Source organism: Sinocyclocheilus anshuiensis, unplaced genomic scaffold, assembly GCF_001515605.1.
Source record: "Sinocyclocheilus anshuiensis isolate Anshui unplaced genomic scaffold, SAMN03320099.WGS_v1.1 scaffold1500, whole genome shotgun sequence".
Taxonomy (NCBI): domain Eukaryota; kingdom Metazoa; phylum Chordata; class Actinopteri; order Cypriniformes; family Cyprinidae; genus Sinocyclocheilus; species Sinocyclocheilus anshuiensis.
Window position 1 is genome coordinate 1,027,014 of NW_015537960.1, and position 17,865 is coordinate 1,044,878.

At 34.3% G+C, this 17,865-nt stretch overlaps 1 protein-coding gene across 1 annotated transcript in view; it reads right to left on the minus strand.

Moving 5' to 3' along the window:
* Positions 1–17,865, minus strand: part of LOC107666886 (dedicator of cytokinesis protein 1-like) — a 262,036-nt gene that overhangs the window by 141,245 nt on the left and 102,926 nt on the right. Inside the window, exons 24-25 of the mRNA XM_016458403.1 lie at positions 11,663–11,832; positions 7,672–7,767 (exon numbers count right to left, since the gene is read on the minus strand). Of these exons, the coding sequence (XP_016313889.1) occupies positions 7,672–7,767; positions 11,663–11,832 (266 nt within the window). The remainder of the gene's footprint in view (positions 1–7,671; positions 7,768–11,662; positions 11,833–17,865) is intronic.

Genomic DNA, 17,865 nt, shown 5'->3' on the forward strand with positions numbered 1-17,865 from the left:
CATCAGAAGTGTCCGCGGATGTCTGCGTGCAGCCAAATTTTTGTGACTGCGTGGATGGTCCACATAGAACCGCTAGCACAGGCGCGAGGTAAATGTTGAGACAGAGTGAGTCAAGTAGGTGTGTGGAGTTCGTCCATCCTCGCTCATCTGCGCTTGAGTATACTTTGAAGGATTAAAACATTAAACTGAATTATTATTAGGCTATTTTAATTTTATTGTAATATATTTATTATCCCACACCCATGATCTGACCCACATGTTGTAGCCTATTTAATCTAATTTAATTTAAATACTTTAGAATTTTGTTGCGGTTTTTGTATGCTTCGTGTAGTTTGTGTAAAACATCTAGCCTATAATTCGTTTGCCGTTTTTTACACAATACAATCATTACTGTTTAAATTGTGTTCATTGAATATAATTGGTATTGTGATCGAGAACAACTTCATTATGTTGTGTTAAAATTATGTTTTTATCTAATCAGAAAAAGAAAATGATTTGATGTAACTGTGTGGAAATTGAAAGATTGGGGGGAGGGGTGGAATCACGATGCCGGCTCAACATCGTGATATCTGTCATTATCAATCGGCCCAACCCTAGGCCACATACAGTACACACCGGAAAATGACAAACACATTTATCCATAAATTGAGTCGAGACACGTACTGCCATCTGCGTGATTTGCTACCACTGCACCTGGAAAAGCCAAACGCACATCTCAGATGCATTAACTAGTTGTTTAGTCTGGTTCTGTACGCACAACGTGGATTAAATGAAAATCCGGTTTTCACGACCATTTTCAGTGAAATGTAATGCAAAGCACTGTGTGTGTCCAGAACCAGAGTGAAAGCCATACTGATTTTAACTGAACAGGGTTAAAATCATCTCCAGCGATACAGATTTCATGACATCACAAGAGCAAAGCATTCTGGGAATGTGACAGCAGAGGCCATCCACAGATACGTGCCAAAGTCTTTTAAAAAGGGCAAATTAATCCACTTGACTGACAAAAAACACAACCTCTCCACTGAATTCACTCTCTCCCTGTTGGCAACTTCAGAAACACAATTCAAACTCCTCTCGTATCACAACGGTTGTGATTCTCAATAGCTCTATTGTAGCCTAAAGAGACGATTAGTTGTTTTCTGTTCCTTAAAAAAAGTGCAATTTATTTATTATGTGCAATATTGTGTATTTGATACAGTTTTTAAAACTATTTACTATACAAAATAAAACATAAAAAATACAAAGAGTGGCTCCGTTATCTGAGTCTGTCTGACACTTCTTGATGTATCATGCATTTCACAGCTTTATTTTATCCATAGGCATTTAAAAACATTTTTTTTATAAAATTATACAAATAAATGAGTAAAATACATTTTACTTTTATTTTATTCAAAGCAAACATAGTATTCGGCTAAAAACAAATTATTAATTGTTACACATGATATAAAACTGTTTATTTATCTAATTTTATGAGGGAAGAAAAAACTACAACTCATAAATCACTGCAAATGAGGTAAATAAATTAGAGTTAGCTGACATTAAAGGTCCCCTGAAATGCTTAGAAACACACAGTGTTACTCTATGTGTGGACATCATTTTAACTGAAACAGGAAGACAGGGCGGGGCATATCAAGCAGTCCCGCCCCTTTTTAAAATAGCCAATAGCGTTCGTTTATATCACAGCTTGGGCTAGAGCCGTTCAGAGCCGTTGAGCTCCGTAAAGCCGCATTTGACAGGGTATGCCAGCCACAATCTCATCCATATTGCTATAAAATATAGCATTCTATGTAGAGAATACAATGGAAAGCATATTTACACTGTTTGAATCGTTCCCTGTCCCCTATATAGTGCACTACGTGCCATTCACTGTACAGAAAATACTAATTCTGTGGACAAGTGACCGATTTCAGCCGCGGCTTCAGAGTCTATTTTATAGTGTAGGGGGCGGGCGATTCGGATTCTAGAGAGCATTTGATTGGACAGAAAGTTTGATGAGAAGCTGAAGTATGTATGATGTGACGTCAAAAAAATCGTTGAGCCGTTTTGGCAGAAGTGACGAACTGCAAGCTTTGAATGCTTATATCTTCTAAATGCAAATTTTGTCACTGTTTTGGAGCGCACTGCCTTATAGATAACCTTAAGACTAACATATTGATACTAACACCCAAAAAACTTAAATTTTTATTTCATGGGGACTTTAACTAAGCTCAACTAGCCCGAGGGTGAGTTTTCAATGGTGGTCTCATATCAGAATTGTATAATGTTGTATTTCACCGGAAATTTGGCAGTGTTGATTTCAGGGACCCTACTGTGGCATTGCAGATGCTAATTGTTGGAATGTGTAAATATGTGTGAATAGCAGCTTTAGATTCAGAAGGAAGTGAGATCTGTTCCCCATCATGTTCACCATTTCGTCCGCCCAGATTACACTGGATAAGAATAAACCCACCGCAGTGATCTAGGAGCAGCAGGGAGAGAATAAATAAATAAATAAATAAAGTACAAGTACAGACCCGATGACTACGATTCATCCAGATGGCAACAGCAAGTTCATGGGATTGATTCTGTGGATTTATTTAATATTAGTACAAAGCCTGCTGTGAGGATCACGATAACAGTGTTGAGAGAGAGAGTTTCAGAAAAACATCTGAGGCGGAATAACCCTCAAAACAGTAAAATTGAAAATAAAATAAAAAATAAAAATAAATAATAATTCATAAAAAAACCTACATAAAATCAGTAAATGAAATAAATAAAGTAGCTTTGCGTTATATTGTAATTTTAATAAATATTTAGTTTAGACCGTCAATGATTACATATATTTTTATATTTTTATAATATATTATATATATATTTTAGTTAATTAGTTTGAGTGGGAAAAAGAAGCCCACATGGATATTGATGTATTTGTGCATCGCCAATTTAAAATAAAAAATAAATAAATAAAATAAAATAAAGCTGTTTTGGAGCAAATATGTTATTTAAAAAAATAAATAAATAGAAAAAAAAAAAACTAAGCACTTTTTTTTTTGGAGATAATGTTCTTTTGAAGGGATCCTCAATGTATTTCTCTACCTTCCTCTCATTTTCCAGCAGCAAAGCGAAAGAGACTAAGAGTTATTAAATTTCTCCAGGTCACAATGAAGGAGTGTGTGTGCATGTCCATGTTTATTAAGCAGGGAATTCCCATGCATGCTTGCAGCGGCAAATGTTCGGTATTTCCCATGCGAGAGTTTGAAAAACTCATCTGAAAAGCACTTAAAGGAGGACAGTCAGCAAAAACCTACAGATAGAAATAAATCAATCTGAAGAGCCTCTCTATCATCACAAATGTATATTTAATGCACAGAGAATGTGGTGAGAATGTAAATCGAAGAGGATTTTGCTGCACTGATGCTGCAGACCGCACCTGCCGTCAGGCCTGCAATGTCAATCAAACAGAGCAGCCAATCAAAAGCCTGCTTTCTCCACCTGGCCCCTCCTACTGCAGAGGAATGGGAGGGGATAAAAAAACTGAATATACACAAGCACTGATCCTGACAAAGAAGAAAAAAGCCTCCTGGATGGTAAAGATGAGGTTTATAAGGCTCTTAAATGCAACACATGCAGAGAAAAGATTAAAACGCTAACATCAGATCATAAAATACTGGAGTGATGATCCTCCAGATCTTTTTGTCTGATCATGCAAAACTCACTATATATGCAACATATGATGCTACAGAGGTTGTTCTGAGTGGTTCTTAGCATATTGCTATGCACTTAATGTGTTCTAGATGGTTAACATTGCATGGCTAAATGGTTGCTAACATACATTAGGTGAAAAATAGCTCCCTCAGATCTCAAAGTTATTACATAATTGGGTTCCTCCTTTATCCATGGGATCTTTAGACTCTTATTTCCTTGTCAAATAGTACATACAAGCCCCTCCTCAACCACTGCATGATGAGATGTGTCATTCACAGTTGATAATCCTGAACAATCTGTCAGATTCAGACTTTTTGAAATTTAAGAAGAATTTTCAACTGGATTTCTTTACTGTAAGTGCACATCTGCATGCACGACGTGTGTGTGTGTGTGCACTAGGGCTGTGTATCACCAGCAAAGTCACGATATGTATCACGATACAGAGGCCACGCACATGGTTGCCAGGTTGACAAAAATAAGTAGCACATTTAGCAGATATTTCCGTATTGCGCAAGTGAAAAGCTCTGTTTCGGGGATTACATCTCTTTATATCAGGCAACCCAGTTGTGTTCCTCTGCGGCCAGATTAAACCTTGTTGTAGCCTATATATGCTCTATTCATTCTTTTTTAGAAACCTCGCACTTTTCTACTCAATTTTAAACGTTGTAAAATTTTAAATTAAGCGTGGTCCACTGCTGCACACGTGCCACAATATCGATACAGGGCCAGCTGTATCGATACTCGTATCGTCTAATCTCTGTGACGATACATCGTCGTATCGATATTTTGAACACAGCACTAGTGTGCACGCGCTGACCAGTCTCATTTAAATTCTACACTCACATCCAGCAAAACCACAGAGAAAAGTTAATGCATAAACCTGAATCCAAGCAACAGAGCCCTGACGAACAAGGTCAGCGTGAAAGAGCTGCCCACAGAGAGCAAATACACACACACATTAAATGTACTATCAATCTACACACAATTCAACCGAATCTGCAGCACATGCATTCTTAAACATACTTATACTTAAAAAAGCATAAACAGACATAGCTTCAATCACAAGAAGTCAAATCTATAAATCTGAGACCTTCAAATATTGAAATTCAGCAGTAAATAATGACATGTTTGCATAATTAAAAGTAGGGGCTGGGATTTTTCTGTTTCTTTTTCTTTTCTTTGGCGCTGTTCTAAAATGGCATAAAATTAAGATGATTCTTTTTTTGGAGGGGGGGTCATGATTTGTCAAGCAACATTTTAAGCCATTTATAGCCAACTAGATCCAAAATGTTGAATTTAAAATAATTTTATCAAGAATTAGTCTATTAAAAACACAAGAATTTTTTAACTGTAATTTTTATGCATCAATATAACAAATGCATATTAAAAAAAATAAATAAAAAAAATCATGCAAACAATATAGCACGGCACTACCAATGCCAAGGTCATGCATAAGCTCAAAAAGCCATTTGTAGCCAATTAGATTTTTACCGATGAATTTAAACAAAATTTCATCAAGAATTGAACAACCTTATTAAAAATAATCATGTTTTAGCACTGCTTTTCAGTAAATGAATACAAGAATATTTACTTATTGTAATGCATCAATATAATTAATGCATATTAAATACAGCAATTGCATACTTAAAAAAAAATAAATAAAAATTATTTTATCTCAAACAGTAGAGCATGGCACTAGCAACGCCAAGATCATGGGTTCGATTCCCAGGGAATGCATGAACTGAAAAAGCCATTTAGAAACTACCACAAGAATACTTATTAATATTTTTTATGCATCAATATAACAAATACATAATAAATATAAATGCATACTAAAAAAGCTCAAATAGTAAAGCATGGCGCCAGCAACACCAAGGTCACAGGTTCGATTCCCAGAGAATGCATGAATTGAAAATGCAAAAAGTCGATTTGGATAAAAGCATCTGCCAAAATGCATAAATGTGAAAGTAATAAACATCTGCCTACATACAAATTTTATTACAAAAACCATGCACATACCTGTGTAAACATTTACTGATGATGCCAATTATTAAAAGATTTGATTCAATGAAACTGAACCGATTCACAGAAATGACATTAAAAAGTCTTAATTCTCTCATACTCGAGTCAGAATGAAACTAGTTTAATGGCAGTCTAATACTCGGTTTTCATAAATGTTGGATATTTCGCCCAGCCCTCTTGCTGGCAGATGTGCTCGGCTTGGCACACGATTGGACCGCATAAGACAGAGGGATTTACTGCAAAGGTCAGCAAAGAGTACATGTACCCTGAGAGCGATGAATGGGCATTATGTGACTCGACCATTAGGACTTGAGCATCTGGAGTTTAGAGACCTTTTAACATAAGCTCAGTAGAAAGAAGAGGCATAAATCAGAGGTTAGTTCTATAGTAACACCACAGCGCAGAGCTACTTACTGAACTCTAGAGGAGAGAGAATAATGGCGGGGTAATAACTGAGAAAGGCAGGAAAGTACTTCAGTGGCACATCCATGTTCAAGCGTCAATCACTAGACACTTCCACACATATGGCTGTGAACGTTAGGGGTGTAACGATATACCAATGCCATGGTTCGGTTCGGTTCAGTTCGCTATGAGGGCAGGGTTCATGGCATGGCACCAGCAATGCTAAAGAATACTAGATTCACATTTAACATTTAAGTCCTGTCAAATATATATTTTTTATTTTTTTTTTTACTCATTTTATTATTTCATTATTTTCATTATCTCTTAATAATGTTGTTGTTGTTGTTATTGTATGTGGTTGTTGTGTACTACTGCAGCTTTTGAGTCCAAGACAAATTTCCTGTAAAGGACAATAAAGTGTAACTTAATTTAACATAGTACTGTACACACACACTTATATTATGCAAACAACAACTTTTATTTTGGATGCGATTAATCGCGATTAATCGTTTGACAGCACTGCTTAATACTAATAATTGCTCTCTGTTAGTTCATGTAAATTATTGCACTAAGAAATGAGACTTTAAAAATTGTTGCTTTGTAAAGTGTTACCAAAAAATCTATTGCCTTACAAAAAATTTTAATACAATAAAATAATGCCTAAATAATGCAAACAAGTCACTGGACAACATTATTTAGGCTACATATAAAAATGCATGTGCCATGGATAATTAAAATGGAATAGTAGGTTTATATTTTAATATTAATATTGGTGCATTCGCAAATTTCATGGTCTGTCTTTGGTGCTTTTGCATCTTTTTCAACACTTGAAAGCTCTATTCTTCATTGACTATAATTGCATAAAGGGTTTGGAATGAAATGAAGACTACTAAAGGACTACTAAACACACAAACACAGGCGTATAGAGGGCGAGGAAGAGAGATGTTTAGCATGCATATGGAGAGATGTGCCTGTAAAAGTCAAGGACAGCCACTATCAGCATCTCTGCACTTCTGGCAGCCTGGAGCTCTCCGATTAAACTATCGCCTAACTCCTGATCTCAGAACAGCTCAGACAGGATGACTGCAAACTAAAGCAATGTGTGCTTCTGTAATCACAGGAGCTGTAAAAGCAGTGCCAAAAGATGCTGCAAGTTTCCACCATCTGCTCAAAATCAAATCAACACAAATACAGAGACACTAACAAAGCAACATTGATCAAAAGAGAAGAGAGAGTTTGGGGAAACCTGTTCGAAAACGGTCAGAAATGACACACTTCAGCTTTAATGTGTTATTTTTCTGTCCGGACCACAAACACTACAAGGATTTGAGTTGGATATGCCAAAAAAAATCTGATTTTTGCTGCCTGCCTGAACAAAGCCAGGCTGTGAGAGAGTGTGTGTGTGTGTGTGTGTGTGTGTGGAGACATTTGAGAATTGCAGACAGCAGCCCAACTGCACTGCTGTGGTAGAACACACTGCTACTAACCACAGACACAGGAAAGCCCAAAACTCAGCACATCCCAAAGGAACAAGCCTGTGACAGAGAGAGAAACACTTACTATGAGAGTAGAATCTCGGCCCATGGAGATCACAGTCCTGTTTACCGTCCTCAGCAGCTTCTCCATTATGATCTGAACGTGCCACTGCGTCGGGCCCTAAAACCACACAGAAATACATCACTAATAAATGATTTATCCACATAAGTAGGGTTGGGTATCGAGAACTGGTTCCATTTTAGAACCGGTTCCAAATTTCCAATAACCGGGTATTCGATAAGACATGTGCATTTCTATTCCGCTTAACGATTCCCGCGTTCGCATTTTAATGTGATTTTAAACTATTTAAGTGCAGGAAGGGAAAGAACTTGCACACTGTTTGCGTGCAGCGCACACATCTGAAGCACGAGCACAGAGAACAGTGGTCCCGATGCAGGTTCCTTACCTATGTCCATTCTCGAACTGTTCCGTGCATTTCCACAAAGGTTGTTCTGGGCCAGAACTGACTTCTCTTTCACATTTATCGACCAGTATGCACGAAATACGTCGGTATATCATCATAAACACAGCCGGTTTTTTTTGTCTTAAGTGAACGTAAACAGATGAGAAAGAAAACGCATGTGTAACAGTATTTTTAGATCTGTGTGTGTTCGGTGTTAAAGAGACAGCCGTCTAATAAACGTGCTGCCTATCATTAATGTTAATCAAAGAACAAAAGAAAATAATTAACTGACTGAATATCTTTCATAAATTTAATGAGGATTAATCAATATTTTATTTATGAAAAGAAAACTATACGGTTTTTAAACTTTTGATTTAAATTTCTGTACCTGACATTTGTTCAGTTTTATTTATTTATGCTATTGCTAATTAATTTGTTTACTTGTCTAACAATTTAATGTTTGAAATTTATATTAGTCTAGTTGTTTTTTTCTGTGGTATTTTTTTGATAAAGCCATAGACATAAAACAGATTAAATATGTTTGACATCTAAATATTTGACTTAAAATTAGTTTAATGGATTTTTTTATATTATTGGAATCAGAATTAGGAATCGATAAGAATCGGAATCGATAAGCAGAATCGGAACCGGAATCGATAAAATTCAAACGATACCCAACCCTACACATAAGACAACATTTTCCGAACAAACAGTGACAAACACCGTTTCAGTGGCCTTAATTGGTCAAAAAAAATAAAAAATAAATAATCAATCAATCATAAGTTTCTCACCATTTATCTGGAATTGCAGCATAATACATAATTTATATCAAGCTGCATGAATGATAATCTTAACCTCGCTGAAATAAGTAACATGAGAATTTAAATCTTTTTTTCTTTATTAAATTGTCAATTTCAGACACGTTCATGCTGAACATGACCTTGTGCTTATAAAATAAACAATAGATTAACCTTTAAAGGGGTCACATGATGCGATTTCAAGTTTTCCTTTCTCTTTGGAGTGTTACAAGCTCTTGGTGCACAAAGAAGATCTGTAGCACAACCCAGATGTTCAAATTTGTGCAACGCATTTTATGGATGAGAGTTTTTGAAACCTAGAAGAGTACAAGGCTGGCTGTGCACAAAGGCTATTTCTAAAAAAAAAAAGAAAAAAAAAAGGGTCAATTCCGACTTTGCTATGACAATCTGGCGCTTCTGAATCAGCAACGGTAAATATGTTTTGTTATTAGTTGAAGTATTTGCTATTGACTGTTCAAATGCGGAGTTTTGCGTAGAGTAACGCGTCGTGTGTGTGTGTGTGAGGCGAACAGGGTCACATCACAGGAGAGTGAACTGCCTAATTTGAACATTAAAGCATGTCAACATATTCTGTTATACCAAATACACAAAATAATGATCTTTAAAATAGCATCATATGACCCCTTTAAATGTATTTTGTCTATTCAGTGACTTCCTCATTTGACAAGTTCTGTGAATTATCTAAATTTGAAATGTAGAAAATGACTAAAATTTACAAAATTCACACATTTATGAAAATTATTACATTTTATCATTAAATAACGGTACATGCAAATATATGATAAATTGATTTATCAGAATAGCATGTCATGATTTTTTTCACTTAAAAAAATCAATTTAAATAAATAAATAAAATGTTCATGGCCGGTATGAAATATTTATGGGCAGTAAACTGTGTTTTCTACAAGGAAAAACATTTGGTGTAGAAACAATTCTCATTTCCAGTAAATTTCACAATTAACTGCAAAGAAACAGCAAGCTTTGTGTGTGTGTTAGAGGCCATCCTGATACACTCACAGCAGATCGTCAATTATTAAACAAGCTCTTCCAAGGTCCTCCTCAAAGGATGCTGCTGATCTCCAACCACAGATATGAGAGAGAGCGAGAGAGAGAGAGAGAGAGAGAGAGAGAGAGAGAGAGAGAGAGAGAGAGACACACAGATTTGCCTTTCAGTGAACACTTTACAGTGAATACTCCACTTTAGGAGACTTTGCTTTTCCATTTTGGGGTGGAAAAAAAGCAGAGATCTGTCTGTGTGTGTGTGTGTGTGTGTGTGTTTCTCGCCACATCCAGATATGAGAGAGAGCGAGAGAGAGAGAGAGAGAGAGAGAGAGAGCTCTGCGCTAGACTGTGACGTGTTTATTACGTAACACACACGCACACACTCAATTATCAAGCATACACACACACACACCCACTCGCGCACAAGGGTTCAAAGGATGCTTCACCCACAACACCAGGTAGTGAGGAAATCAGTGACGTACATACATGCGTGTGTAAAGCAGTGTTATTTTAGTATCTTCAAGATACTATTATAGTTTTTATTAATATTTGAATTAGTTCTTATTTTTAGATTTTCTTTTTAATTTAATGGGTTTTAGGGAGTAATTTTTTTTTTAATTTTGTATGTCAGTTTTGCTAAAAAAACACAAAAAACAAAACTATAGATAGTTGTAATATCTATTTAGTTTTTAAAATAATTTTTCATTTCAGTTTTAGTTATTTTAGCACATTTTGTTTTTATATTTTCTGCTTTTATTCAAATTTGTTAATTTTACTAATTTTGTTTGTCATTTTTATTAGTTTTTTAATGTCTATAGCTTTTGCAGTTTTAGTTATTTTAGTATGTTATTTTTTTATTCTCTACTTTCATTTTTTGTTCAAGTTTTAGTAATTTTGTTATGTTTTTGACATTTTTATTAGTTGTTTTAATGTCTATATTTTTTGCATTCATTTTGATCAGTTTTAGTTATTTTAGTACATTTTATTGTTATATTTCCTGAGTTTTTAATTTTAGTTAAAGTTCTAGTATTTTCATTGTGTTGTCACTTTTATTAGTTTTTTTTAACTAAGTCTATATAGTTTAGATTTAGTCTATATAGTTTTCTATACAGTTTTTATTCATTTTATTTCAGTTATTTTAGTACAGCAAGTTAAACTAAATGAAAATTAGTTTAGGTTTAGTTTATGCTTTTATATTTTTTTATTTTATTTTATATTTAAGGTTATTTGATTTCAAGTAAAAAAAAAAACAATTTTAGTTTTAGTTTAGTACACAGAACTACAGTAAAGGTGAGAGTGTTTAATATGCAGTTTACTGTGCAGTATTTCATCACTCTATTATTCAAAACCACTCAATATACAAAAAAAAAACGTTATGCAAATGAGACTTTAAAAATGCACTTATTCTAAAAGTAGCGCTAAAGGACATTTCATTTAACAGAGACGTTATGGAAGTTTTCTATTGATCACGACGGCAGTAATTGATCAAATGACGGAGAAGAGAGCAGTGCATCTGGATATCTGCCCAGGTAAATTGCAGTCGAGCGCCATAGAAGCCAATTAACAGTCAGAACACGAGCCAAAAATTAATTAACCAAACTCACATCTCTGAGTGGGTCACATACAGGTCATTAAAGATGAAGGATGTGACATGAGATAAACACACAGATTTGCCTTTCAGTGAACACTTTACAGTGAATACTCCACTTTAGGAGACTTTGCTTTTCCATTTTGGGGTGGAAAAAAAGCAGAGATCTGTCTGTGTGTGTGTGTGTGTGTGTGTGTTTCTCACCACATCCTTCCTGTAAAGCACCTCCAGGATGTTGCTGAGCAGCTGACAGCAGGAGTCCAGCTCTTCATGATTCTCCAGGTGAAGTTTCAGCTGCTCCGTCATCAAAGGCAACAGGATCTCTCTGCAGTCTACACACACACACACAACAGGTGAAATAATCTCTTTACAAGCTGAAGTGAGCAAACTCGCAGATTAAATATATCAGCCTACTAGCCGACCTGTTTTTAAATAAATAACTATAGACCACATTGAAAACATGGAAATCAAAATCTTTTCAAAACCACAAAATCTAGATTTACATTTTAAAAAATTCAAAACAAATAAATTGTATTACATAAAATAAACAAGAAAGATTTAGTCTTCTGCACTACAGCTAACCAAATGTAAGCAAATGAGTTAATGAAAATGTATATGCATCATGATAATTTATATAAAATAAAAGATTTGTAAATGCTGAATTAAAAAGAACAGATTTTTATTAAAAATTCTAAATAAATAAAACGTAGGTGACTAAGCAAATGCAAGTAAATGAGCATCAATGATTATAAAGACAATTTGTAATAAAAATAACAATAATATAAAGTTGAAAATGCTGCATTTAAAAGAACAGAATTATTTTATTAAAAGTTCTAAAATTAAAAAAGAACAAATAAAAATAAAGTTGAAAGTGCTGAAGAAAACAATTTTTTATTCAAAATTCTAAATAAATAGAAAATGAACAAATACATGAGTAGATCATACTGAAAATGTGAAAATCTAAATCTTTTTAAAACCATAAAATCTAGTTTTAAATAAAGTCAAAACAAATAAATGGTATAACATATTACGAACCAAATGCGAGTATAATGAGTGTCTTTAATTATAACAATAATTTGTTATAATAAAAGAAAGTAAATAAAAATAGATGTGAACATGCTGAAATTAAAAGAACCAACTATATTTTATTAAAAATACAAACAAACAAGTGTTTGTACTATGAATTGTCAAGGAACAAAATGGCCAAATATTTTCTGATTAAAAGGCCTCAACAAAATATCTCTATCCTTGCAGACTACTCTCATCTCATCACACACACACACCACTTGAAAGTGCAGATTGACATCTGCTCCATAACTACAGGGAAAGAAATCAAATGCCATAAAACCAATAAAACAGGAAGTGGGCGTGGCACATAATTGTCAATCAACATAGGAGGCGGGGTTTTGTGAGTCTGTGTGACAGCTGAATCAATGTAAATCTGTTTTTCTTCAGTGAGGAGTCATTACTGGAGCAAACACACACAGAAACTCCCGTTGGCTTTCCTGAAAGCTCATTTATCATGCTGTTCAGGCCAGTTTAAACTCGTACAAATAAATCCACACTATCCTTTTACGGCCACATGCACAATACACTTATGCATTAAATAACTGACCTGTCCGTGAACTTTGAGATGGCACTTTACCAGGCAGAATTAAAATCAGGGTCACAGCAGAATAAATCACAGCGTCTGACATCAGCAGTGAGCCGGGTTTCCTCAAATGAGTCCTGACTTCTGCTTTCCTTCATTTTACTCAACAAAGACAAACTTTGCACAAGCTATTCCAGGACAGAAGTCTGAGATTCCCAGGACACGTCAACAAACACAGCTACAAACAACAGCAATGAACGCGCAGCCATTTATTTCAATAGTTTTCTTGTAATCTAGATGGTAAAGTTTAGATTTAATAAGTACCAAGCTGAAACCATGCATTTTTCAGAGAAACAAATAACTGCTGAATTTAAAGTTTTTACATTTATGTTTTCCATACTTTTTATGCAGAGTTATGTTAATAATCAATACATATTATATGAATTGCTAGAGTATTTTATTCTGATCATGGTCATCTGTGGCCAAATATTTCCCACATTCTCTCTTTTCTTGCATAATAAAAGAATTAAAACTTAAACTTCAATTGCTTACTAATACTAATAATAATAATAATAATAATGATAATAATTATGAGGAGTCATTACTGGAGCAAACACACACAGAAACTCCCGTTGGCTTTCCTGAAAGCTCATTTATCATGCTGTTCAGGCCAGTTTAAACTCGTACAAATAAATCCACACTATCCTTTTACGGCCACATGCACAATACACTTATGCATTAAATAACTGACCTGTCCGTGAACTTTGAGATGGCACTTTACCAGGCAGAATTAAAATCAGGGTCACAGCAGAATAAATCACAGCGTCTGACATCAGCAGTGAGCCGGGTTTCCTCAAATGAGTCCTGACTTCTGCTTTCCTTCATTTTACTCAACAAAGACAAACTTTGCACAAGCTATTCCAGGACAGAAGTCTGAGATTCCCAGGACACGTCAACAAACACAGCTACAAACAACAGCAATGAACGCGCAGCCATTTATTTCAATAGTTTTCTTGTAATCTAGATGGTAAAGTTTAGATTTAATAAGTACCAAGCTGAAACCATGCATTTTCCAGAGAAACAAATAACTGCTGAATTTAAAGTTTTTACATTTATGTTTTCCATACTTTTTATGCAGAGTTATGTTAATAATCAATACATATTATATGAATTGCTAGAGTATTTTATTCTGATCATGGTCATCTGTGGCCAAATATTTCCCACATTCTCTCTTTTCTTGCATAATAAAAGAATTAAAACTGAAACTTCAATTACTTACTAATACTAATAATAATAATAATAATAATGATAATAATTATTATTATTGTTATTATTATTATTATTATTATTATTATTATTAATAATAATATATTTATTTATTTGTTTATATGTGGAAATATGTGGTAATAACCTGCACTATTATCTGCATGAGTTATCACTGTTGAATAGCGGTCTATCATTGTGGCATGAAGGATTTTACATTTAATTCTCTAAAAATCACATGGAAATAAAATAAAAATATATAAACAAAAATACATGTATAAATAAAAAGAAAACAGATACATAAATAAATGCATAAACGCATTCAAATATAAATACATGTATAAATAAAAATTAAAACAAAATTAAAATAAATAAGTAAATACATAAATGAAAAAATAAATAAAACAAAAATAAATCCATAAATTAATTGAATATAAACAAATGCATATAAAAAAAAAAATAAATCAAACAAATAAATAGTTAGTACAAAGACATGGTCGCTGTAAAGGAACTAAATGCAAAGATCAATCTGCAGGTTCATTTCAGTTCAGGGTCGTCCAGGTCAGCACAATGAGTGGTGTATCTCTTTCAGAAGAGCAGAGTTTCCCTTGTTACCTTCATATAATGTAAAAGGAGAATCGCAGATGCTGTTTTCACACTCCTGTTCAGTCGGACAGAAGGTCAGTGAAGGTTTTTACAGCAGTGCATTTACAACCTTTCAGATGAACACTGATGTTACTTTCGTCGGCTGAAAACATTCATCTAGCCTCTGTGCATTTAGAGAGGGAAAAACAGGTTACAGGAGACACGGAGAGACTGATCCAAAGCTCAGTGAGCGGCTTTACTCAGACTGAAACATCGACTACAGAGCCACTGGCTCCTGTAATTAAAGGTTCACTTCTTTACATTAAATTAAAGAATCATTTGATAAAGATGGTCATTTAGAAGCACAGTCACCCTTGCTCACATTCAGTTTTGTGTCTGACTGTTGAGGATATACTGCAGTGACTGAAAATGCATATGGAGACGCATCAAATTCTGAAAATATTAGGTATCATAAGGAAGCTGGATTAAGCGCTCTACTGTTTGGAACGGCTTTCACACATGTGCAATGATGCCTTAAAATACCGTCTAGGTAGGAAGCTCAGACCAAGGCTAGAAAGTGAGAGCGACCAAAGAAGAGAGAGAAAAGCACTGAATCTACATCTTCAGCAGACTAAACTGAAATTGTAAAGCCAGGGGAAAAGTTTAATTTATGTTTCATCAGAGATATTACTTATTACTTCAAATAAAATTAATAATAAAAAGAATAAAATAATGCATGCATAAATAAATGCTTAAATAAATAAATGCATGCATAAATGCATTAAAATTAATAAATAAATGTATAAATACATTAATGTACAAGTGCATTAAAATAATATAAAATAAATAAATCCTTATATAAATGCATGAATAAGTGCAGAAATAGATGCATAAATATATATATTAAAATAAATAAATAAAAGACTTTATGCTCTAAGTCAAAAGGCACAGTCATCGTGAATTGGATGATGATGAAACCAATCATCAGTCTGTGTTTACAGAAGTGAAAAGCATTTAATCACAGGCTTTATGGTTGTCCATGATTTCATATTGATGCGTGGCACCAATTTAAACACTGCATTTGACATTTTCTGAAGAAAATGTGAGTGGCGCTTGACCTTTGATCAGACCGGCAACCTCAAGAATGAGCTTTAGTAATAGTCACTCTCGCTCACCTTGGAAAACAACCAAAAAGTGAAATCCTCTGGAAACACGTCATTTGCGCGAGTCATCAATCATGTGAAGTTTACATTAGCTAAATATGTTTAGAATAAATGGAAGTTAACAAATCTGTGCTGAAGCGCAATGAACCACACACACACATTGCTCAGAAAACAACAAGTGACACCAGCCGCGAACGCTCAACACATTTGCTCAGGTTAGACAGGCCCATTTGTGGGTAAATTTATTCCAGTGGATCTGTTGGCACTGGAAAGTGCGTGCTGGAGGAATCAGCGGCCGCAAACACACTCTGAGACGAGCCGCCCTTCAGCGAGACACGACAAAAAGATCTATAGCTCAACAACTTCTCAAATCTTATTTTTCCACTACTACTGGTGCCAAAAACACTTGCAGAGTTAGAAAGACCAGCAGCTGCTTTCAAAGCACAGAGGTCTGAAGAAATGACAAACCCAGAAAAAAAATAAAAAATTCAGTCAGCTAAACTATTATTTAACCAGCTTACAAAAATAAGTTATATTATATTATATTAATTCACTGTACATGAGAACTCTTCCAAAAATGAGTAATAATTCACAAAAATAATATTCATCATAATTTAACAAACAATTAACGCTTGTGGAATATTTACCAAATAATCAGATTATTTGGAAATGAATCAAATTTTTTATTGGTCTCATTCATTAAATCCTGATTTCTTTCTGTCGGTCCTTACGAGAGCGAGAGAGACTGAAGCGCATGAGACAGCGCAAGGACGCGTGATGAGTGATTTAATTAAATCAGAACAGAAGACACATCCACGGATAATTACTGCTAAATCTACCCGCAGAGCTGCCATATGTCACTGCTTTAACACACACACACAACATTCTTACACACTGCATCATGCATGCCATTGACAAACATTCATGAGGATTTCTGCAAGAAACGTCCCAATACAGAACTTTCTGCAGACAACTGTATCATATATCAAAGGGTGGTTAAGCAATTACATGTGCTTCTTAAATCAGACATTAATACAATATAACGAAGTGATTCTTAACTAGTAAGTTGCAACCCAAAAATTAGTGCAAGGTCAGTTTCAACGGGTTGCAAGCAGCAGAGAAAAACAGCAAAAAAAAATCCATCCATTTTAACTTAAAAAATTAAGTTGAGTTGCTGCCTTACATTTCTGAGTATGATCAAATTTATGAAGTAATTTCAACTTAATTTATATTAAACTGACTTTAAAAATCAAGTTGAATCTCATGTAACTTTAAAAAAAAAGTTGAAATTGCTCAACTTAAAAGTAATGTGAAAACATTAGTTGCCATAAGTTGCTAACTGGTCATATTTTTTTAATTCTTAACTGGCCAATCAAAATTGTCTAATTTAATTTTTTTATTCATGCTAATACTTTTGCAATGCAATGCAATGAAATTCATACCGGCCAGGTCATTTAAAGTTAACTAAAGTTAAATAAAGTTAAATAAAGTTAACTAAATTTTATTTTACTAAAGTTTAAATGGGAAAATGGAGACCAATATGGGTACTGATTAATTTTTATATTCAAAGTAAAATAAAATAAAATAAAATAAATATAAATAACCAATTTCTATTGGGCAGGTCAAGTTAAAAAGGTTCTACCACTGCACTGTAAACATAAGGCCTCATATTTTACCATCAATAACATCAGAAGAGATGCACTTCCACAAAACGCATTAATCGCAGCGTCTCACGCAGCTCACAGCATGAAGCGACCTTTAGAGAGAATGTGTGTGTGTGTGTGTGTGTGTGTGTGTGTGTGTGT